Consider the following 25,147-nt stretch of genomic DNA (forward strand, 5'->3'; position numbering starts at 1 on the left):
ATGTACTTACTATCTATTTTCTTCCCTTAGAATATTAGCTACACAAGGGAAGGGAATTGGTTTTGTTAGAGGCTGTATCTGCAGTGCCCAGAACAATGTCGGCCTACACAAAGCAGGCACTCAGTAAATATTTGTTGCATAAGTGAAAGAATCATTAGGTGTGATGCCTGTGGTCTGATGCAACTTGTTAGTATTGTAAGACAAATCTTGGGCTTTGACAGTTAAGAAGAGATCTCTGTGGATGCAGGAACATCTGTAATAAGGGTTTTGGTAATCATTTTTGAACAACTTTGTGTGTGTGAATGTGTGGGAAAGAAAAAGACATGCACACATAAAACAGGTTATGTTATAACTTTCTAAACATTATACTGATTTACTTTCTTCATAGTACCAATGACTTTCTAAAGTTATCTTACTCAGTTGGTTACATGTTTACTCTGTGCTGACTAGGATGTAAGCCCATAAGGGCAGGGATGCTGTATTGTTCACTGCTTTGTTTCCGGAACCCATAATAGTGCCTATACATGAGTTGGCAATTAGTAACATCTGTTAAATGAGTGATAATGGTTATCATTATCATCACTTTTTGCTGTGGTATCATATTTTGATTTCAGTCTGTTGATATATGTATTTTACATATTGATTTATAAGAATATGAAAAGAGGAGAATGGGGAACAGTACTGCCAACAAATAGGCCAGGTGTCCTCCATTGCCTGGCTGTGGTAGTGTTTATATCTGACCCCGTGGGTTGAGACAGGGTGGTCTATATATTTGTTGGTAGGAATAAATGTTCAGTCAGTTGGATTTGGATACTTTGCCATGACTTTTTCAAGGCCAAGGTGATGGCAAAAACACAAATCTATCAAATTGACATGCTAAAAGGACTACATGTATTGATGTGAAGATACCAGGAACCTAGCTATGTGTGCAACACTCATCTCACCCAAAGCCTTAGACATGCACCAGCCATCCCTAATCAAGTAAAAAGAATCCTGCAGGTATGACAAGTAGAAATGAAAATTGGATTCATGGGTAAATACTTTCTTGAATCTGAGGTGAACGGGTTTAAACAGACCTGAGATAGTCTAACTTATCGGTATGCTGTTATCAAGTGAGTGTAAATGAGACATCACAAGAGATAGGGTCAGTCATTCCCTAGGCTGCAGAACTTGCATTTCTATTCTAAACCATACCATAATGATCATTAATCATTCATGATAGAGATCAATGAGTCCACTTTTCTGACAGCGTTTGTTCGCTGTTCCCAGTAACTGCATTCTCTCTTTTCTCGAGAGGGCATTTAGAACTTGAAGCTCTTTCCCTTAGCTTGTTTATTGTGTACTGTTCATTTGCAGAGTGGCTGCAGCATCCCGTGCCAGTTGGCAGCAGGAGAAGGGTTTGCTCTCACATTCTCCCAAGAATAAGCAGTAGCTCTCTGGTGACTTAGAATTCCCTTCCACATGATGACTGTGGCTAGAGAGGCCAAGAAGTTTATTTGCATCAGTCCTAGTTTCTATGGCTACAAAAGTCCCCTGAAAGAATGACAGAAAATAAGGGCAGATTTTTCTCAATTTCTGAATTCATTGATGTAAAATGTTTTTAAAAATCCAGTCTCTGAATTCCCTTTCAGGATGATTATTCCCCCCTTTTCCCTCAACCCTTCTCTCCCTCACCCCTTCTCTCTCTTTCTCTCTCTCTTCTACCAGTGGAGACTGTAGCAAATGCCATTGGTCGCCGCACCCCAAGCACCATCTGTCTCCACTGTCCTTCCTCCTTCCTGTTATAACCCCGATTTTGCTCACCCCTCTTAATAGTTGTAGGTTTCAGAGAAGATTGGCCCTATCAACTAGGTATTTATCATGATTGATATAAGCCAGTGACTGATTTAGGTATTGGGCATTTCACTTGGTCCTGAGAGGAAATCTGCTGAGTGTACTTATGAGAAAGTTGAGGAAAGTACTTTTCCTATACTTAACATTTAAAAAAGCAAATAAACAAACAAATGAAAAGAAGAAGAAATAGTCCTTTTGTGTTTTCTTGTCCCAACTGGCAAGCATGAAGAGGCAATGCCTGCCATTGCTTTTGCTGCCTGGAGACTGTGAGGGAACCCAGTTGAAGGACCAAGGAGAAAATGTCATTGTTGAGGGCTGCAGAAAACCCTAGTCCTCAATTATGCTAATTATTTCATCAGTCTGGGAAACTCACCACCTCCAGAGTTCTTATTAGGGGAGCAAAAACTCTAATGTTGCTTAATACATTTTGAGTTGGGTTTTTTCCTACTGGCAGCCAAAAGCATCCTAACTAGGCCATTTCATTTCTAGCTGTTTATGCAACATGTCTTAATGATTACCTACTCTTCATTGGTCTGGGAACTTCCGAATAACAGCAAGACTCTCTACTAGTGAATAAGCCAAGATATCAAATATGATGAGTCTATTTCCAACAGAAGACAAATTATTGACTATATTTTAAGCGCTAGAAATTTCAGTGTTATGTGCATTTTATTTTCAATATACAAAATGTCATTTCATATTCTCATATTGTAGCAGGCTCATAAAGGCCTTCTATGTGAGGAAGTTCAAGGACAAGAAGATATTTAATAATTCCAAATATAATGAAGGAAAACATTTCTGTCAAATTACATGAATATATGCAGAGATATGTCAATCTTAAGGAGCTAAAAAGAACTTTAAAAATTACATTAATAATGATAATTGTTCTGAATGTCCTATATTCTTTATGTTTTTCTTTCTATTTCTGCTGATGACACTATAATTCTCTTAGTCATTGAGGCTTAAAATCTCCATTTTATTTTTGGTTCCTCCTACTCTCTTGCTCCAGAAATTGTGTTGCTAAGTCCCTGATGATGCCATTTTAGAAATATCTCTTACATCCCTTCCATATGCTCCAGCTTCACTGACTGTAACCGAGTGCAGACCATCATTCAAAGCCTTCCGACTGCTCTACACAGAGCCTCCACTTCTCTCCATTCATCTTTCTAAAGCACGGAGCTGTCAAGCTCACTCTCTCCTTTGTGAGTCCATGGTGCTCAAGGGTGAAGCCTGAGGTGGCATGCAAGGTCCCAAGAGCTGTCTCCAGCCAGCCTCCTGGCCTTCTCCCCAGTGCTGCCTCATATTCTCCATGGCAGTCCAGTGGAAGGTCCTGTTTTAACTCTTTATTGCATTAGCCTCTTATCTCACATTGAGTCTCATCTATTCAAATACTACTTTTCACGGACTGATATTATCGTTTTCTTCACAAAGTTCTCCTGATTTTTCAAGTCAACAAGTATGCTATTCCTCCTCTGAATTTTACTAGGATTTCATCTATCAGTAAAAGCATTTATTAGATTTTAACCATCTACTAATATTATAGTTACTTACTCCATATGGTATATACTTCCTAAAAAGGTAGTGTTCTTGAGGGCAGGAACCTGGTCTTGTTCCTTTCGTGTTGCTGAAGACTGATATTTCCTTGACTGTTAGAAACACCCAGTAAGTAAAGCTGAATTACTAAAGAGTGACGGGCTTTCTACTGAATTCAGTTTTGTGTGTCCAAAGCTTATCATCATTCAAGGACATGCTGTATTCAAATTCTTTAAAATTAAGACTATCTCTGAGATAGAAAACTAAGATATTTATAAAGTTTTGTAGTGAATCTGATTCTGAATTCATTACCCCTTAAGGAGTTCCTCATGTGGTTAGTGACTGACTGGCTGAACCAAATAATTTCCCACCCCAAAATTTATTATATTTTAATTAAAATGTAAGGAGTGATGAATTCAGAATCATATTAGCTACAGGACAGTATACATACTTTAGTTTTCTATCTCAAAGATATTCTTTACTTGATAGAGTTTGAATACAGCAGGTCCTTGAATAATGTCATTTCATTCACCGTTGTTTTATTATAATATTGACTGGATGGTGTAGGAACTAAATCTTGTTTCTATCAATAAACATATGGTAAAATTGGTTTGTAATGTGACATTTTGCCTAAAGCCACAGAGTCTATTGAAAATGTTAAGTGAGGACTCGCTGTAACATATAAACTTCAGGATTATTCTCCAAATTTGTAGACTTTTTGGTATTTCATCTGAATATTATTATTTGAACTTTACAAAAGAATGTTTTACTTTACAGAAAAAAAACACTACTGTTCAATGAGTCAAGAGATGGTATGCATCAGTATCAAGGTGAAGGACACAAGTGCCTATTTATTCCCTGGGCAGACTTCTCTCCTTATCAGGGTTAGTGTGGTGCAGTTCACTTGCAGGTATCATGATGAGATGTACAATTACCTAGTTCTAGTTTCCAGTTAACACGAGGGAGATCCTGTTGAACCTCAGGAGTCACTAATCAGCTGGTCTGTGGAAATACAGTGCAACACATGAGCACTCACGCAGGAATTCTGAGAAATGATGAAGATTTTTCTCCACATTTTCTTGCCTTAGTTTTCCCCTGTTGTTTAACTTAAATTTAGTACACAGTGTAAAATAGAATTAGAGCGAGAGGTTATTAAATTAAGACAACTGCATAGCAAATATGCCCTATTCATTTCCATGAACTTATTACTTATTGGGTAAGAAGATAATGTAATTCTATACCACAGTAGGATTAGTTCCAACTCAGTATAAGGACAGATTAAAAAGTAAGCAACTGATAATTGGTAAAATGAAATTCGAGTGTTAAGCAATAACAAGAAGATTTTATTACAAAATATTCTCACAAAAGGAAAAAAACAACTGCTCCCAATTTTGATCCCTATCTGGATCTAACAGTTCCTTTATCAGGTGGTGATAAAGAGGTCAAGTGGAGCTCAGAAAAACACAGCAAATAAAAGGAGAGAAGTGATTTACAAAAAGGGTTGAAAAGGATTTCTACCATGTAGTTAAAAAATACTTGAGTCCAGCCTCTCGTGACTGCAAAGGCTGGAAAAGAGGATTTTCAGTGAGGTTGGGTAGGGCTGATGTTACATAAGAAAGCAGCAGCCGAGCCTGAGCCACAGGGCCTGACGCCAGGTCGGTGGAGAGCTCTGGGATCCAAGACCCTTCTCAGATTCGGGCAGCAGCGTTATTGCAGTAGGCCAAGTAGGGGGGTGTGACTGAGTGGCTGCAAAGGGACTCTAGGAGAAATGTTTAAAATCTGTCTATGAATTCCACCCTCACTACTGCTTCTAGATAGGATGGGAGGATAGTATGAGGACCAAGATAAAGAACCAGCTGATTTGGTTGACTGTGTTTCTGTTTGCTGGGGTGTCATGGAGGGCATGAGAGGGAATAGGTTGACTCTCATGGTTGCAGATATTAATCCCACCGTTGTTGTAAGATCGTGTGTGTGTCTATGGTGATGCGATTCTGCCATTATGAGACCCATCTTCTTGATCCAGTTACAGTTTCTGAGAATCCTCAGAATAGCTCACAATCTTGTTAGCATTCTTCTGCTTACTTGTCTGGCTCTGGTAGCCTTGGAGAGCTGGATTGTGTGTATGTGAGTGTGTGCATGTACACACATGAACACATGCAGGTATAGTGTAAGAAGTAGGGTGCATGGGACATAAGCAGTTTATTACATAGGGAAGCAGTTCGGGGTCAGTAGCTTGAGGCCTCTAAGACAAATTTGCTCAGTGTCCCTGAGAACAAGGGTGAACAACGGTGGTAACATTTTGATGGTGGTTACATGTCCACGTGCAGGCCAGTGGAGGGTAGGCTCAGGAAGGGGAGAATGAGAATCTGTCTGTGAGGTCCAGGGATCAGAATAGTAAGATGGAATTAGGTTAGTGGAGATAAATTAGGCCTGATCAGTCATGAGGTTTGGAAAGAGAGATGGAATTAAGGAAATATGCAGGCTTATCTCTCATGAGCCATTGGAAAGTATGAGGGAAAAAACTAATCCACAGTATTAAAAGCACTTAATGTTTGGACATTTTTATGTGTTGGTGGGCACATGTGGTGATAAAGAATGGCTGGAGGGAATGAGATATAATTACAGCAGAAATACGAGAACCAGTAAGAAAGCCAATATCTCCTGGGGTATATTCAGTAGTTGCCTGTGTAAATTGAGCGCTAGCATACTTGTGAAGCATGTGGCTAACTTCAAGAAAGGAGGAGAACAAACGTTTTCATTACCCACTGGGGGCTGAGGCCAGAGCCAAACAACCAGTCCACTTTGCCCCACAACAAGACTGAGGTGGAGGGGAATAAAAAGTGGGTGAAGCTGGATTTCTCTGAGCAGGTGGGAAATGGTGACTCCTTGAGAAAATGACACCCCAGTTATGTAGAAGTCCATCTTGCCTTGAATGGTGTGAATGGTGGGTAGCCCTCCACAAGCACAGGCACTGGCTAGGTAAAGAAAAACGCACATGGGCGACACCAGAATGCACAGGCTCAGGATGTCGGAGTGTATACACCCTGAAGTTGGTATGCCCTGCCAGTTACAGCCAGCCCTTCTCAATCTTGAAATAACTCCCTCACTGAATGAGCCACATTTCCCTGTTCCTATTTCGTGAGATGCACATGCAGTGCTGCCCCATTTGTGCCAGGCAAGCAAATCAGGGAGACAGACACCTTACCATTGAGGAAAGGACAGTATGAAGTCATCAGCCGTTTGCAGATTAAATTTCCAGTGGAGCCAGTCTGCTTTGGTAAAAATTTAAGGAGAAGATAGCACAGGCCCCGGGAACCAGATTTTCCATTCCTATTTTTTACAGGAATCTTGTTTTGTTTCTGTTGTGGTAACAGACACCTAGAACAAAGCCAGTACAATCCGGACAGTTAATGTGTTAACCTGTAAAGGAGGGGCCTTGCCTGGCCCTGCAAACATCTGCACTGCAGGGTGTGGTTTGATTCTGCTGTCTTCCGGCGACTGGAGAGTGCCTGCAGAGAACATGACACATAATGGCACGGAAGTAATTTCACTGTCACGATTCCTGTCCCTTAAACTCACTGGAGATTTCTAATTGTAGACAAGTGTCCCACTGTGGCACAACTAGAGTGGACAAAAGACTTAATCAGCCCTTTCAACAATTAGGTTAAAGTGCAAGCAAAAAGAACATGGAAAGAAATTTATATTTTATTCTTGAAAAAAGAAATCCACCCAGAAAAATCACCCTCAGAATGGAGGACACTGTACAAGTAAGGTTTCAGGTTCAAAGAGACTCTTTGAAATGTACTTTTTACCCTTCACTGGGCCCTATGATTGAAGGCATTTAATCCAATTCCAATAAACCCTAATTAGCTTGAGTACATATTTCTTTTCATTCAATTAACATTTACCAAAGGCCAGTGATCTTTAATGTTCCACGAGAAGCACCGTGGGGCTACCGACATGACTCCTGTCTGTGCAGAGCTCACAGTCTCGGTGCTGGGGAGTCTATTACAGTCTTGGGGAGACTCCTTAACTTGTTTGTTTTTAGAACATGGGGGTCATTTATTAGGCTAAACTGCCTGTCAGGGAAAAAGTGTGTGTATTGTTGAAGGAAAACCAAAGAAAATGTTTATGGGTTCACCTGGCTTTGTCTAAATACTGATTGTTTTTTAAAAAATGACAGGAAATGTTACATCCCACTGCTGATAAACAACCATAACAATTTCGTAAGACTGAAATATAGCATATACAGAGAAAACAGAGCAAACTTAGCATGGAATAAAATTGAACATCAGCATTAGACATGGTGTAGATCTTGTGTTTAATCCTCAGTTTTGAGTGAAAATACAGAACAGCAATGTTACTGATGTGATGGTTATGAAAAACATTTGAACTTGATGGAGATCAAGTATCCTAATTAGTGTATCATACTCAAAATATACAAGTATTTGAAAGATGCTTTAATGTAGCTACTTAGCTGAAAGTGTGCCCTCCACTATCACTGGGAATAATTTCTTAGAAATGATTTAATAACTTAATTTTTATAAGAGAACACTTCTGATTATCTTAGACCAATCTGCATTAGACACTGAGGTTTGTCACTGAGGAGACAAGAAGGACAAAACTGAAGGGGTTTCTTGTTTAGATATTAGATAATGAGTATTAATTTTTTGTAATTTTATGATTGATTCACATAAACTAACACATATTCTATTTCCCTATTTTAAAAATTCACTGATACCTCATCCTGGCTGGGTCTGGGTGACAGTATGAAGCAGAAGTTATTTTTTAGTTTTCTAGGACTTCCCTTAGGCAACTCCTTTTATGCTTCCAAGGGTCCGCATGCAGGAGCTTCCCAGCTGCTCCGCACCTCCACCCAGGCCTGCCCTCCCCAGGTCTCCTTGGAGTCAGCATTCCCTCTTAACACTCCTGTGCCCCTCGCTGATCAGATTTCCACTGGTTGTTAGGTAGTCATAGGATTAAACCCCTTCATACTACCAATTAATAATACCTGACAAAGGCTAATTGTGATTACAAGTCTAGGGCATTTGCATTATAAGAGAAAATTGTTACTCTGGAAAAATGAATCTTTCTTGATGGCACTGCTGTGGTTTTGAATGAGGACCTTTCAAGACTCCTCAAGTGACCCTGCTCAGGAATCAGTCTCCTGTACCTCCCCTTGAACTGAGGCGCTTTTTTTCCCTCAACACTGTGGCCAGTTGTCTTAATTTTAATACTTGAGATACTAACTGGCATTAGAGCTTTAATGCTTGTGTAATATAACATCAGAAATGATAGATAGCTCATTATAGCCTAGGTACTGGGCACTTAATTCCAAGTCCCGTCTTCTTCAGGGAAAACACTGTCAGGTTAACAAGATCATCAGTATCTCTGAGATTGTTGGAGCCTTTACTCAAGATTTTCTACCACTCTGTGCCCTTGGTTTTGGAACTTCACGAGGGGTGGGGAGATGCTGCAGGGAGTGCTTCCTCTTCCCTTGAGACTTTTACAGGCATATAGAAACCACTGTGTTTTATGCCCTGCATCTGTTGGCTACGAGTGTGCATTAAATGTCCAAGGCTTCTTCCACCAAGAACATTATGGCCTCTTGCTGCCTCTGATCCCTTACTTTTCAAGGGTTTTCTAGGATTTCAAATGTGTGGCTGTCCTTCCTTTATGTCTCAGAAATCATCTGTCTTCACTGTGCAAGTCCTTCTAAAGCAACAGGAAATCAGACATCAAGAAACTGATAAATTTGAGCATATTTCTATGGAAAACAGACTTATTATTATCATTTATTCCAGACAAACTACACTTGTGTAAGGAGAGTTTACTGATTTAAAACCAAGTGTTCTTGGGTAGGAGGTGGGTATGTGTGCTTGTAAAGGAGCAATTCAGGGGAAGATTTGTGATGATGGAGCTGTATCTTGACCATGGTGGTGGATACACAAACCTACATGTGATAAGACTGTGTAGAATAAAATAGACACACACAAATGACTACATGTTAAACTGGGGAAATCTGATTCAGATTGGGACATTGTATCCATGTTGATACCCTGATTTTGGTAGTGGGCTATTGTTTTGCAACATATTTCCATTGAGGGGAATTGAGTAAAGGGTACAGGGGATCTTTCTGTACTATTTCTTACAACTGCATGCAAATCTATAATTATCTCAAAATAAAAAATAAAATCTAGAAAATGTGTTTTCTATTCTAGGGTCAGAGTATTTAGAATGATAAAATCCATACACACATATTAGCAAACATGCATATCCACAGATAAGTAGTTAAGGCTCAGCCTACCATATACATTCTGAGTACTAACTAGAGTCAGTTTTATGTTTAGGTAAAGGACTGAGTCCAAATCTGGTGTCATAAAGCACAGCCTCTTGAGATCTCACATAAACAGGACAATCGTGACTGTTGTATTTTTTCTGTGCTGGTGAATGTACATGTTCAATGAAGAAGGAAAATAATCTGAAGGTTTGTAATTCTCTATTTGTATTGATTTTTATATTGAGGCATTTAAAAAATCTTAGGAGAATGTTTTAAAAGGCAATCCAAATCCACATGTAAGGACTTGGAAAAAACAAGTTGTGTGTTTGACATGTGCTTGTGCCATTTTCCAGGAAACACCCTCTCTTAGTCCATTTGGGTTGCTATGACAAAAATACCATAGACTGAGTTGGCTTAAACAACAAGGATTTATTTCTTAATGTTCTGGAAGCTGGGCAGTCCAAGATCAAGAAGTTGAACGATTTGGTATGTGGTGAGGGCTGGCTTCCTGGCTCATGGAATGCTGTCTTCGTGCTGTGTCCTCAAACAGCAGAAGGGGCCAGGGAGCTCTGTGGGATCTTTTTAAAAAGGGCTCCTCCTTCATGACTTAATCACCCCACCTCCTGATACAATCACATTAAGGATTAGGATTTCAACATATAAATTTTGGGTGAACACAAACATTCCATCTATTTGTGAGCATAGTACAGTATAATCACAATGTCTTACCCTTGTGTTAGAGCACAAGGCTTCCATTTTTTAGCTACAGATAAAAACATTTATAGATCATCAACAGTCTGTTTATAATCATATTGTAAATCTCTCATTGATTCAAACTGAGTAAAATGTTTGATTAATAGAGTTAGTGAACTTGAATGAAACAGCAATTACCAATTTCAAAGGATTCACAGAAAGTAAAATATAATTTAACTCAATCACCTCAATCATTATGAATGAGAAATTAATATAAAGTAGATAATGTGATATAGAACATTTATTTAAATTTGGGGTTAAATTTGTTACTTTTCAGGATCCAGCAGGGTTTTTAAAAATATTAATGTATCTCAATAATTACTGCAATGAGAAAAAATAGGAAAATTATATTCTACACATTAAAAAATGTGATAATCTCAGATTCTCCATATCCACTATCATTTTTTCTTTATAAATAAAATGTATTTAAATTTTCTGCAACTTTTGAGGTCTTAATATTTTCAAATTTCTTCGTCTTTAGATGAAGACATTTCTATAAATATGATGGCAGGTCATAATTTTTATAATGTTTCAGTTTTTTTAATAAGTTAGTAATTGATTTAGCATTTTTTGTTTTGTTTTACTTATTAGAGAGAGGGAGAGGGAGGGAGAAAGAGTGGGAGAGAGAAACATCAGTGTGAGAGAGAAACATAGTTAAGTTGCCCCTAGCATGTCCCCAACCATGTGCCCTGACCAGGAAATGAACCAGTGACCTTTTGGGTTGCAGGCTGGCACTCAATTCACCAGCTGGGTCTAATGTTTCAGTTTTGAAATAATTTTAGCCACCACCAACACTGAAATTTACCTCTTTTATCACTGAAACTGATAAAGTGTCTACTACATGATAGCTCAGTTTTCTCATAGAATCTATTCTGTAATCCAGCATTTTAGCTCATGCATAACTTGGTCTACTTGCCAGATAGTTGAGGGAATGCCAGCCAGGAAGAGAATAGGAAACATTATTGACAATGAAGGCAAGTTGCACAGCTGGTACAGAGCCTTATTTTTCTTCAAACCTGTCATTTTCTCCCCACTGCATATGAAAAGCTTGATGGTTAGAATTAGGAATTTTCTTAACCCACCAAATGCCTCAGTGGAAGAAGTGCACAGCACCTGCAAACATGATAATCAGTTAAAACCAGAGGCACTGGTCACTTTAAGGGTCTTTAACATGCATCAGCTTCACTGACTCATGAACACTTTCAGGAGATACAGGCTGTACAGCGTTTACACTAAACAAAAAGTCCTCCAACACTGTTAGATGTCTGTGCATTTGATTCACTGGGGTTCCTAGTCTATAATGAACTTTAAAGCGTGAGTCAATTAAAAGGAAATCCATTCCACTGGTAGTGAGAAATATTTTTCGAAAATTCATATTGCTCTATCTTCATTCATATTTAGCTTATTTAATATTTGTTAGGTATTTAGTATCTTAGTAAATTTCTTATTTTACTCTTGGAGTCTTCATATTCCACAAATGCAATTGGTGCTGGTTTCATTAACTGCTATTTTAAAATCTTCAATATTCTATTTAATACATATATACGCTTCTTTCAGTAGGTCAATTCTAATTGTTCTTCAAAACCGTAATCTACTGAGGCAACTGATCTGCTGGTTGTTTCCTTTTTGTTCGGACCTGTGGAACCATACTTCATTTAATGCGCTGTATAGCCTTGGGGCATCTCCGGGGCTGCCAGTGGGGGAGGGGAAACACCTGACTTCTGCCTCTAACATCAGTTGGCAGAAACCACTCAAGCAAAAGGGTGAGTGTCACAAGGCATGCAATTAATGTAGGAGCATGCCCAATTTTTGCCATCCTCTCTTTTATATGAATACATTTATGATTTTAGTTTTGTCTTGACAGTAAAAAGACCATTTTAACTCATGCTTTCAGTTCCAGATAGCTCAAGGACCAGTGTGGTACTATTTTTGAGATTTCTTGACTCAGAATTTAAAACCTGTCAACAACAGAATATGCTGCTGCATGAGGTAGTGAGGTTCCTACTTATCAGAGATTTTTCTAGCAGAGTTGAACTACTACCTGTGAGGCACAGGGTAGGAAAGATAGGTAAACCTGATAACCTCCTACTTTGTGACTCAGTCCTTTAAAAATCACTGATTAACATTAAAAGCCTTACCTACCTCCTTTGATTAAGACCCGTGAAGAACTTGGCATTCTAAACCCTGCAGGAATAATTTAGTAACTGTTTGTTCTGGGTCTGGAAATACGCACCAGTCAAAATTACCTGACTAGGACAAAACTTTCCTATTTTCTCTTTTATGAGGACACAATCATTAATACTTTTCATGAATGTTAGCATAATTCTCTTAGACCCTTCTTTTGAGAGAACCTATGAACAGTTAGTTAGTTATATGCATGGTTTATTGGATAACTCACTAAGTTTTTTTTGCCTTTTTTGTCTACAGTAAAATACTGACTTTCTACCCTTTTCATGTGCTTTTACTTTTCCCATTTGGTAGTCTCCTTTCTTGTTTTGCTTACACACCCCACATCTTTACCTGAAAGGAATTCAGCTTTTGAAGGTTACTGATTGTCTAAGAAACGTGTTCTTAGCTTGATCTTAGATTTGGCCTGGATTTGGTATTGTCTTGGTGTTTTGAGGCACATCTATTACTCATGCCTACTCCCGTGGGAAGTTCTGGGTATGTGAGCCTCCTGATATTTTTGGATTATCATCATTAAGTTTGCTGTAATATGTCAAAAAGTATTTCTTTATATAGATAAAAGAAAACTGCTATAAAGTTTGTTAAGACAGAGTTTTCTGAATTTGGAAAAAGCTTGTAGTTTTATATAAAAAATTATTTTATTTTTCCTTCTTTCCCCAAGATATGCTTCAGGTGCAACAGACAGGGAAAAGAATTGACTGCCAGTTTCATGTCATTGGAAAGAGGAAATCAGGCAACAGTGACATGCCCTCTGGGTGGGACGTGGCACACATTCCGCACACCTGTGCACGCCCTTTATTAATGCAGCAATCAAAACACAGGATGGATCACTTGTTTTTCTCCTGTAACATCGACTTAAACAGTAGTCATCTGTTTCCATATTTAAATTATTTTTAAAAAGTGAACATTTAAAGTTCACATAATCACCAGTTTGACATTTATGCTCGGGTAAATTTTTTTCTATCTTGTTTTCCCATTTGTAACAAAGGATATCCAGAACTAGATATACAACAAACCAAACATAAATACAAGCATCTTCTTTGACCCTAAATCACTGTTGGCAGCTCTATGGAGTCTAAGAGATAGATAACTTGAAGGCTTTGGTTACTGGTTAAATAAAAATAATTTATGCCAAAATATTGTTAGAACTATTTGTTTTCTATTTTTATAGTCTCTAAAAGCTTCAATTTTGATTGTGGTATTCTAAATATTGGCCTCCTTAAAATGATATCTCTATAGAACCTCAAAGATCATTACTAGCCTCATATAATATTTTCTTATATAACAGTCCTCTGGAAAACATAATTAGCAACTATTTTATTCTATTTCCTCCATCACTGGTTTATTTAACCCAAACCTGATTAATTACTGTACAAACCCTAAGAAAGTCGTTGGGAAAATGAACTCTTTGTTATCTACTGAAGAATTTTTAAATGAATGGATGAGTATAAATATGACTAATATCTTGGAGATATTAGGTGCTTGAAATATGTGTGGGAATGCACAATGAAATTTAGTAGGTATTTAACTATACAATAAATTAATTTAAAAAGTAAAAACAGAAACAGACCAATAATCTTAAGTTCCTGCCAAAAGGACTTGTGAAGATAGGTACAGGATGGTAGCTGAACTGTGCTGAGTATAAAATAAGTATCTGAAAGATAAGTTAAACCCTCCATTTTCTTACCAAATGAAATACTCAGAGGAAGTCCCCCATTAACAGAACCGTGGAGGCTGCCATTCCAGAGGTTCAGCACTGAGACAACACTATTTCCATTTGTGAACAGAAGGTGTCTGATTTGCCTTTGTGAAACTGTTTCTCCAGTGGCTGAGACTGGTGTTTCTACAGTTAACTTGACTTGTGTTGGCTACACTAAGTTGACAGTGAGCCTGCACAAAACATGCAAATATTCCTCGTGCCTCACATTTTCTTCAGGTGCTGAAGAAGCGAGCAGATCTTAGATCACCGGTAAATAACAATCCAAGCAGTGAATTTAAAACGGGTTCTCAGTCCATTAAATAATTTACAGAGCCATAGTTCAGTCTTTCCACCAGGTTGTTTTCTTATATAACACTTGCTTTTTAAAGGGAAGCTTAAATAACACGGACAATTAAAAGTGAAGCAACCAATAAAAAAAGAAAAAGGAAAGAGATTCCAGAATCCACTGTGTGAGATGGCAGGCCTCTTAGCCTTAGTGTTGATCAAAGGAGTGCTCCTAAGCATCTGAGGCAAATCATTCTTGATGTAGGGACAGGACACAATAACACTTGGGATGGGTGAGCACATTCATATATTTTTAGAGTGATTTCTATACATTAGGTAGCACATTTAGTTCCTAGAGATTTTAGTCAAGTATTAGTATTTCTTTTTACCAAGTATGATATACAAAAAGATGAGAAAAGTAGATGTGCCCTAAAAATATGAAAATATAATATATTAAACAAAACCACTATAAATTACATAGATTTTCAGTATAAAATTGTTTTTTTCACTTAGAATAAATACCATCCAAGTTTGCAGATCATCTAAGTGAATTAAATATGCACATGTATCTGAATCATTTTCAGAATTTCTAGATAAAAATTGCTAGAGATATAACCAGATGACTCAGAAACCAGAAACTGATTTTGACAATGACTACATATGACTCAAAGAACATGGCTTGGGATTCAGTGTTAAGCTTTTAAAACCGCCCAAATGAGTCTGCATACACAGGTCCATATGTCTATGAATTCTGTGAAGCTGCAATATCTTTAAAAATCAGCTCAAAGTCACAAGGTCTCCTCCATTTCATATTCTAGCAGGAGAACCTTTCTTATTTTGTAAAGTAGCTATAGGATGGACAGGAAGAGTGGAGAAATTCTGGAAGGAGTGTTCTCCATTGTAAGCCAGTCTTCCTTTAGGTCGGCTATTATTGTATCAAGAGCCTTTTGATACTTTAAAGAAGGTGAAGTTTTGAAAATCTATATAATCTTCCCAGCCTAAAGAAGCTAAAAGCAAAATGGAAACATTCTTTAGTCACACATTTCTGCTCCTAATTCATAAAAAATTCACGCATTTTAAACTTTTCATTCCAAATCAATGTCTAAATTAAATAGATGCTGTCTTCTGTAATTTTCACATGGAAGGTGCGCATGGGTTTGGGTGGCATGAAAACTGAATACACTGAGAAGCTCACACAATGCCACAAAATGAGCTTCAGTCTCTGTTGTTTGGGGTGTACAGATCCATGGTAAGAATTTGTTATCTCCGTAACAAGTGGAAATGTTTATATGCTAGGAGTTGGAGATAAAATTTTTCCGCAACCCAGACACATAAAATCCTAGTCAAGGGAGCCTAATCAGGAATCATGGCATCTCTTAATTGCTCACTACTAATTTCTTTTTGTGACCTCCCATGATTCCGACAGTTCATTCCTGACCAAGAGATGTCTAATCAAAGTCCATGTCTTGTAGAATGCCTTCCACATCAGTTATCTATGAACAAAAATAAGCCTGCCAAAGCCATTCCTAAAGCCAAACCTTCTGCCCTCAGCTATAGAGCTAGATGTATTTCCTGCAAAGTTTGGACGGCAAAAGCATCCAACCTCATTTACCCATTTTTGCTCCTAATATTGCTTGTCTCTTGCAATGGGGGCCAATATGAGACATTACAAACTTTCCATAAAACTATGAATATCTGAGCTAGAAGGGATCTTGTGATCCATCAGGTATAATACCACCCCTATATTTTGCAGGTGAAAAAGATTAAACCCCAGAATAAGAGAACTGTCCAAGGTGACTGATTTATCCAGAGAGTGACAGAATGAGGACAAAATATCTGCATCTGCTCTCTTCACTACCAATGTGGTCCATGTAACCTCCCGTGTCATGACCCCATCACTTGATTTGGCCAAGGCCCTTATAACTGCTTCAAGGTCAATGTCTCCCTGCTCCTAAGAGAAAATGAAATAACACCACTCATTCTTATCATAGTTAAACCTAAACCGTAGAAGTGGTCTAAATGATTAATTTGGGGTGGAGGGAGATCCAGAACTTGCTTAAAATGCTATGATTTTTTAAAATCATCACATTTATTTGAGTAAGTAATGCAGCATAAACAATGTTAGGTAAACCCAGAGATATAAGTAACTATCTTTAAAGTGACCATGAAAAAACACAAGGATGAAAACATGGGTTTGGTTTTGTGAGAGAGTGAGTGAGACCCTTTAAATGGTGCCCAGGGCTCATCTAGTGTGGCCCATCTGACAGATAAGAAAACTGAAAACCAGACTTGCCCAAAGCCAGGCAGCTGGTTATTAGCACAGTCAGGTAAGGTGTTGGCCTTTGAATGACTAGTTTTGTCTTTGTCTATAACATCATTCTACCTTGCGTATAACTGCTTTCTTGTGAGACTAAATAATTCAATAATTTTGGCATGAAATTTGATGGTGCAGTTTCCTATGCTATTGTCATAATATTTATATCCTTCCCTGAATGCTCCTCTGGGTAGCCGGTATTCTACAGCATACAGGAATTCATCAAATGCCATGAGTATTGTGGATATATTCAACCTTTTATAACCTTCCCCACCCATACCTCCGTTGAGCTCGCCAAAATGCTCTCTGATTGAACAGGTAAACACAATTTTATTTGGCTATTAAAGTGCTATTCCTGGGCAAAGTTTTTCTCAGTTTCACAACAGCAGCTTCATTGGAAACAAATAAAAATCAAGTGTGAAAACAAGCCTGGGAAGTAACAAAATAAGGAGCCTAATAACTACTTTGGAACATTACAAGTGAGTTATAAGATATAAGACCTGGTACTGGTTGGTGACTGATACCAAAGTCTCTGAGGTAAATGTTCTAGGGGAAAATAAGGACCAAGAGGACTAAACCAGAAAGAGCAATTAGTATTAATATAACAACAATTACTCCATTATAAAGGAACAGTGAAAGTAAAAAAACTGAGAAGAAAGTGCAACAAACCCATATACGTGCATTTGCTATTGTAGCAGACCTATAATTTTTTAAAAGAAAAGTAATGCAGTGTGCATTGGACAGGGCTCTTGAACTCAGAATTTATCTTACAGTAGTGTACTCTTTGCCAAAAGGGCATCACCTATTAAGGTAGTTGGCAGAGAAGAGTCTCTAAAATTCGTATCACTAGGACAGACTCCTTCTGTCCAAAATTAATCAGTTCTGCACCCTGATGTTTCCTACATCCTTTTCTACTGGGGAAGGTCCAGTCACGTGAACTGCACACAGGTGTTTCCCCTTTCAAAATGGCATCACTCCTACCTAAGGGATGAGAGTCTCCTGGTAAGGCTTAGCGGCAAGTGCGTACTAAATCTGGACTACGAGGAGCAGCCCCTGATTTTCTTGATATGCATAGCTTTTCGGAGTTGATATTAGACATGGCTTTCATAAATAATGCAGGTGTTTCTGTCCTGTGCTACTGCTGGCTCTGCAGTTTCCAGGTGAGCTGGCGGCAGGACTCTGTCTAGAGACACCTCCACAGGTGTGGGCTCTTCAGATGTTAGCTCCGTGGACGTTACATCTGTGGAAGGCTCGGCAGTCTCTGGAGAATGTTCGGCGGATGGTTCTGTCTCCTCTTCATCTTTGACTTCAAACTGTACCCCTTCTTGGTCGTCCACGTGATCTTTTCTGGACTGTGGATGAATGGACACCTTGATGGCAATCTGCTGCGGCTGTTCATGCAGTGACGAGGCGTCCGAGTCGGCGGTGGGGGAGTCGCTTCGCTTCAGAGAGTTTGGGATCGTGTACACCTCGTCCCTGTCTGCGGCCTCCTGGCCCTCTGGGGTGTGCCGCACAAAGTTCTGCCCCTGCTCCTCCAGCCCGACCACCTCCATGATCTCCTCCATGATGGTCCTGCAGTTCATGATGAGAGGAGGCAGAGGCACGCTCCTGGCAAGCTCTTCAATATAGCGAGCAAACTCCATGGTTTTGAACTGGGTGACTTTGGCAAGCTCTAGAGTTTTGGCTGAGGTGATGATGGGGATCCGCTTGGCAATCTCAAATGCCTTTTGCAGCTTCTCTGCACCTTCTGTCCTAAAGAACTCGTTGATGGCTTTCTCAGTCTTCTTCAGGTGGCTGCTCATCATACACAGGCGGGTGATGTTGAGGACCATGACAATGGTGAAGGCCACGAGGCAGACAACCATGTAGTAGACACCCATGTCCCCAGAGGTGAAGATGACGCGCAGGGTCACCGTGTTGTTCACAGTGCCATAGACATTAGAAGCAACACATGTGTATTTACCTCGGTCTGAAAAAGACACCTTGGTGATGTTCAGGAGGCCACTCTCGAGCATCTGCCATTTTCCTGTTGGAAGGGAAAGAGGAAGATTAAAAAAAGGGCATACAGCACCCACTGATGTGACTACAGACTCACATATTACTAAAAACATCCACCACTGACAGTCACAACAGTGACCCTTTACTGTGTGCCAGACACCGACATGTATGGACTGAGTCTTCACAACTCTGTGGGCAGGCAGGTGCTGATACTAGCCCCTTGTACAGGATGAGAAAACCGGGGCACAGTTAGATGAAACCTTCCCAAGGTCAGCAGTTTGGAAGCAGCGGAGCCAGGAGATGAGCTCAAAGTCAGGGGGCTCTACTCTTAACCACCAAGCCATACTGTGTAATTTCACATCTTAGGGAAAATAAGAAAAATGAACCATCTGGAAAATACTGGACTTGTACTGGAGAATTCCTTAATGCTAGCATTTGATTTTCTAACCTGCCTGTGAGCATGACTCTACTGAATATATGTTCCCTGGGCGTTTAATGTTTCTCAGAGTATAGCAGTTCAGGACCAATCTAAGATCTGGAGTAAATCAATTAAATTACAATTTTTTTACCTGGGTTCCTCATATTTGATAGTGATGTTATCCTTGTATGACCTCAGTTAACTAAAACATAATTATGTCATTAACTTTGAGAATCTAAAATGAGTTGTCTATACTACTTAAAAATTACAAGCTAACAATGTACAGATTCAGAGGCTGCATATGGATTAGTATCAATTTGTTTTAGCCTTGCAAATAAATTATAGAACCACCAAATTGAAAATAAGCCTCACACAAGAGAGAGCATGCATGTTGATAACAGCAATTCTTCCTTCCCCCTCCGGCCTGGAAAGGACCTAGTGTTGCCCTCGGAATGGGGTCCTGAGTCAGGCAGAACTCTTTAGTTGGGGTTCTTGGTCTGCCTGTACACCCGCAGGTCAGAGGAGCCCTGGACAACATACGAGCAACACTGGCTTGTGGCTCTTGGGTCTGAGCGTTTCTGTAATCCTACCACCCACTTCCCTACACTGTTCTATAGAGAATGGAGGGTCCAGGTCAGCCCTCTTGGGAGTTCTAAGGAACAGAGCAGGCAGATATTTCTCCATAAAAGTGTTCCAGGTCCCTAAGCCAACTAGAGGGACCTCTTCAGAGAGATGGGACAATTAAAGTGTATTTTCAGATGTCTATTATTGCATTATATTTTGTTTCTTCCCTCTTCGCAGTGACTTTTAATTCTAATTATAAGTCTGATATTTCCCCAAAGCAACAAGCAAAGTGTTCCTTTTTTAAATTTGTGAGCACATATGTCATCAAAGTCTCAAGGGACTGAGAAATGAGGCAACAGAGGGCCTTCTTTATGCCAGCATTGCTCTGCTACGGCATGGTGACTACAGTCCAACGAATGTCCTTCCCTCCTGGGGGCCGACAGTCCTCCAACTTGCTAGCGGCGGCAAGTCTGGCAGGATGCCTTTGCTGGATGCTGCCACATTCCTTTGCTTTTTGAAAGAACATCTGTGAAGAGTGGTTCCTGGCGTCCCTGAGTAACCCTGTTCTAACAATTCACCCAGTGTATTTTCCCCAGGAGCAAAAACACTGGGTTGAAAAATCTAGTGAAGTTTCAGTCTCTGTGAATGTGCATGAATACACAAACCTAGCACCGGTCTGTGAAATTTCTCTCATTCAGATGGGGCAAGAGCAAGCCTTCCACCCCTTTCATTCCCTGAACCTGAATTTTGATACTTTTGCTGCAGATTTATCCAAATTTATAATCATATGAGGCAAGGGAAATTATTAATTCATTTTTTTAACATTTGCATGTTTCCTAAAAGTAGACTACAGCAGGCATAGGGGGAAAAAACTCTAGTTGATTTAAAGCTTATTACAGACACAGAAGGTATTGCATCCCAGAGAATCATAGACCACATCACAGTAGTTTCTTATGTTTACCTTCCTTCATTTATAAGAAAACATATGAGGAAATAGGGTGGAATAGGTGAGGAGGTAAGGTTATTTGTATGGGGAGTGATTAGGATCAATTCATTCATCTACTAACCTCCCCATTGCCATTCCTTTTATGGAGGGATTGACTGTAAATTCAAAGAAAGTAACGTGAACCTGGGTGCAGAAGAGCAAAAGCAGAAAAGAACACTAAAGGAAGAGGCCAGGCGTCTGTCTGATGGGAATATAAACAGCTTTCTCCTCAAATAAATATCACAATTTTAGTGGTAACTGTATTCTGTTGTAGGCACAGGGAATGCAGCAGTACGTATTAGTTACAACATGCCAACGCTTCCCTCTATTTAAAAATGTCTAAATTTATAGTTGTTTTCAGGCATACTATCATTGTGTACTGATGTGTATTTATCTACTCTGGGCCTGAGTGATTAAATGCAGATTAGAACTTAGACATTTCAGAAAGTTTCTTACCACGCTGTCAGAAGAGACAGTCTGGAATAAGACACGACCTTATGACGTGACACTTGTGGATTTTCTGGGGCATAACAGTGATTTCCAACAGAAAACCTCTCAGGGACACATGTGCTTCTTACTCAGCTTAGGACAGCAGATCCTTAGACTAACATCTTTCACGTACTTATTCAGTCATTAATTTAGCGTGCTCTTGAATTCTGAAGTCCAGCTATGTATCTGTGGCTATATTTGCTTACCTATACTCTATGAGAAAAATGAATCCATGTTATGATCCTAAAACCCTTGGGTTATTACCTATAGTCTGAGCTGCAACACCCCGGTTAAGAGATTGAGACCATATTGCTCTCTGCCAGCACCTTCCTGTTTCCAATCCAAGGCGAGGCCACCAAGACATCTCTTTAGTTTTTGGTCCTTTCCTAGATTCCTCTCGAAACAACCATCATATTTATTTTATGGGTTAAGGTGATATTAATGATGTTTAGGTTTCAACCTGGATTAAACATTCTATTATCAGATCACAAAGCAAGTCTTTGGAAGCCGACACACACACACATCCTAAGGACTATAATGTCACAAGAGCTAAAATTTCGACCTCAAAGGTGACGTACCACTGTATGGCTTCCCTTGGAAAGGCTGATACATCATATCCATTCCCTCCTAGGAACTAAGACTCTGAGTTAGTTCCTAGGAAGGAAGCTGCAGCTTGACCTTCGACTAGTGACCAAGATTTCTGCATGTTCTACTGTTATATGAATTCCATACAACTATGAAGGTGGCACAGATTCCACTTTGGGGGTCCTCCGACCCCAGCTTCGAGCCCAGGCTCATGCGGCCTCTCCACAGGGCACCCACCCAGCTGAGATCATCTCAAGAACATTTTCTGTGCTGCCCATAACTATTCACCTCTGTCTATAAATATTGTGGCCCCAGACTTATTCTGGAACAGTTCCAACTTCAGCTGTCTTCTGAAGACAGCTAGTTAAACAAATAAAAACATCCCCAGTGTTTTCCACACCAATCAGGCATACCCTGTGCTGTTCCCATGTATTTTAAATGGTAATTGAGTGGGAATGTCAAAGTTATGTGTTGAATTTTCATTATGTTGCATCACTTCAGAACCAATAAGAACCTAAAATGTCAGCATCTGATGCTAAGTCAGTTCTCCATGCAAAGATTTTGGAGGAAATAAAAGAGGTAGCTATTCCATCACTACTTTCTGCATATAATAACAAGAGATTGCTAAAATATTTCCCAAACGCTCTTGATGGAAGTTCACTTCCATCCTGTGCCTTGCTCAGACTATAGTTCCCCATTTGGGAACTCCCTTCCTCCATCCCCTCTCTTCCCACTCTGGTCCTGGAAGGTGACACACACCTGGAAGACTCAGGCTAAGACACTGTCACATGCAGCAGGAGAAGGGCTGCTGCATCTCTACTGGACACCAGTGTTTTCCCAGGAATCTGCCACAGTCTTCCCTAAGAAACTCCAGGCACGAGAATCACATGTGAAGACCACCCACACGTGAACAGTCATGTTGTGGTGACACTGCCTCCTTTGCAAAGAGAAAAGCTAACGGATGTTACTTCCTAGCTGTACTGCAATGTGTGCTGCACAACAAAGCTGACATTTTTAGAAGGGCAGTAATCCTTTTCTATCTTGTTCAAATCTTCAGTCAACAATTATTGAATAAATCATCCATATACCAGGTTCCACGCTCAACTGTGCAAATATAAAGATGATGCCCGACTTTGAAAACCACCCAGGCCAAAAGGGAGACACAGACTCCAACAAATAACTGAGGGATCACTGGTGCAGCACAGTAGGATGACAGAGGGAACAGTGAGGACAAGCTTCCTAGACAGACGTGAGGTGCTTGCCAGGGCCAGGGCCAGGGCCAGGGCCAGAACGCGGCGGCGGAGTGCAGGGTGCAGGCGGGCAGGAAAACGAAGGTAAGCAGAAAGGACTTGTAAGATCAGAGAGGGATGGTAGGTGGAACAGGGTACCGCTGAGCCAGAGAGGGGACCCAGTGTCCAACACTCCTGTAGCTGACAAACCATTTTTAGAATCAAGGAGGGTTAGGGTAGAGACAAGGCTTGAGAAGGCACAAGGCCAGAATATTCCAGAGTGTAAAATATTTATGCTGTCGGAGAAAAGGAGTCTCTCATTTTACGAGACTTTCCCTGATTTCCTGCCTTCAGGGGCCTCAGGACCCTCCCACATGCTCTCCCCTCCTTCCTCACCCCACACATTCTTAGTGCAGTTGAGACACCACCTTGGCATCTTCCCTCGTTTGCTGTGGAAGCCTTTTCTGGTCCCTGATGAAGTCAGTGGAGAGAACCTCAAAGTCCAGAAGCAGATACCGGGAAGTGGAGGAAATGTAAAAAATAAGGAAGATGTCATTTCAAATCACTGAGGAAAAAATATTGGGGTAATCAACTACTCGTTTGAAAGAACAGTTAAATTCCTTTTTTATGTGATATGTAAAAATAAATTTGAAGTATTCTGAAGATCTGAATATAAAATTAAAAGTATAAAATTAACAGAATACATTAAGACATTTTTATAACCTTGGAATAGGAAGGCTATTTTAAGCATTTCAGGAATTGTGGAAAATGTAAAGAAAAACACTGATGGATTAAACCTCTCCCAAATTAAAATTCTTTATACCATAAAATATTTCATGCTAAAGGTAAAAGCAAATGCAAAAGTGGAAAATTCTAGAATATTTGACAAACAGTAACTATAAAACATAAAAAAATCTTACAAATCAAGACAACCTAAAAGAAAAAAATAGGGAAAAGATATAAATGGGTAAGTCACAGAAAAAAAAAAAGCAAATGGTATCTAAGAGAAGAAAACAGCCAATGATGAAATTATAATTAAAATATGAAGGGATTAATTTTTAAAAAACAACCGTCTCACCTTTCAGAATACCAAATAAAGGTGGGGGGCCACGGAGTGTACATGATGCTTCCAAGAGAATGGAGAAAGGGCCACCCCGTACACTGCAGGGTGGAGCTGGGTGGGTGCGACCTTTGGAAGGCTGATTGGAGGAGTCCCTCAGAATTTTAAATGAATGTAATCTGGGACTTGTGTTTAGACTTCTTGAAATTCTTCAAATCAGGCAAGCCTAGGCTGACTGCAAGAATATTAATGAATGTAAGAAAATCAAGGTGATGGAAAATATTTCTTTCTAGAATAGTTTTTCTCTCCAGGGACATAATTCTAGAGCTCCCCCCCACCCCAGCATTCTCTGAGAGAAGCCATAACTTTGGTCCCACCCAGAAAGGAGGCTTACCATGGGGCCTCCGTGCACACATGGAAGGGAAGCCACTCAAGATGGCACAATGTCAAGCCAATAGGACAGTGTCAAGAAGATCGTCTAGCAATTAGAGAAGGGATCAACAGCATTGGATGGCTACAGTTAAACCTGTAAACACCCCCAAATTCTATGGTATGGGGGTTATTGTGACTCCAAGTGTTAACCAATACATGGCACCAGATCAGAACTACGACCCAAACACCTTCTATCCAAAGTACTGCCGTACAGAAATGAGCTGCCCCAACACTTTTCTGGAACTGAAGAACTATAAGGAATGTGAGAGCACAACTGACAAAGACATTGTAATTACAGCCTTTCTCCAAATACCATGTCTGAGAAATCCTAAGTCCTTCCAGGTTTCTTGAGGATCACTGAGCATTAAAAATTAACATTATACTCAAATGCTAAGCTCTTAGAATTCCTGTCAAATTACTTACTAGAAGAAAAGGATTTCTTTTTCCTTAGAGAGTTCTGTGAATGTGTACACAAGCTGATGTATGCTTTGTCTTTAACCCCA

At 39.7% G+C, this 25,147-nt stretch overlaps 1 protein-coding gene across 1 annotated transcript in view; it reads right to left on the reverse strand.

Annotated features, from left to right (window-relative positions):
• Window positions 1-16,778: 16,778 nt before the first annotated feature.
• The window catches only part of MFAP3L (microfibril associated protein 3 like), a 36,056-nt gene continuing 27,687 nt past the window's right edge, over window positions 16,779-25,147 (reverse strand). Inside the window, exon 3 of the mRNA XM_037155036.2 lies at window positions 16,779-18,910. Within this exon, the coding sequence (XP_037010931.2) occupies window positions 17,976-18,910 (935 nt within the window). The 3' untranslated portion in view covers window positions 16,779-17,975. The remainder of the gene's footprint in view (window positions 18,911-25,147) is intronic.

The sequence above is a fragment of the Artibeus jamaicensis genome, unplaced genomic scaffold (genome assembly GCF_021234435.1).
Source record: "Artibeus jamaicensis isolate MK-2021 breed Jamaican fruit bat unplaced genomic scaffold, CSHL_Jam_final scaffold_537, whole genome shotgun sequence".
Taxonomy (NCBI): domain Eukaryota; kingdom Metazoa; phylum Chordata; class Mammalia; order Chiroptera; family Phyllostomidae; genus Artibeus; species Artibeus jamaicensis.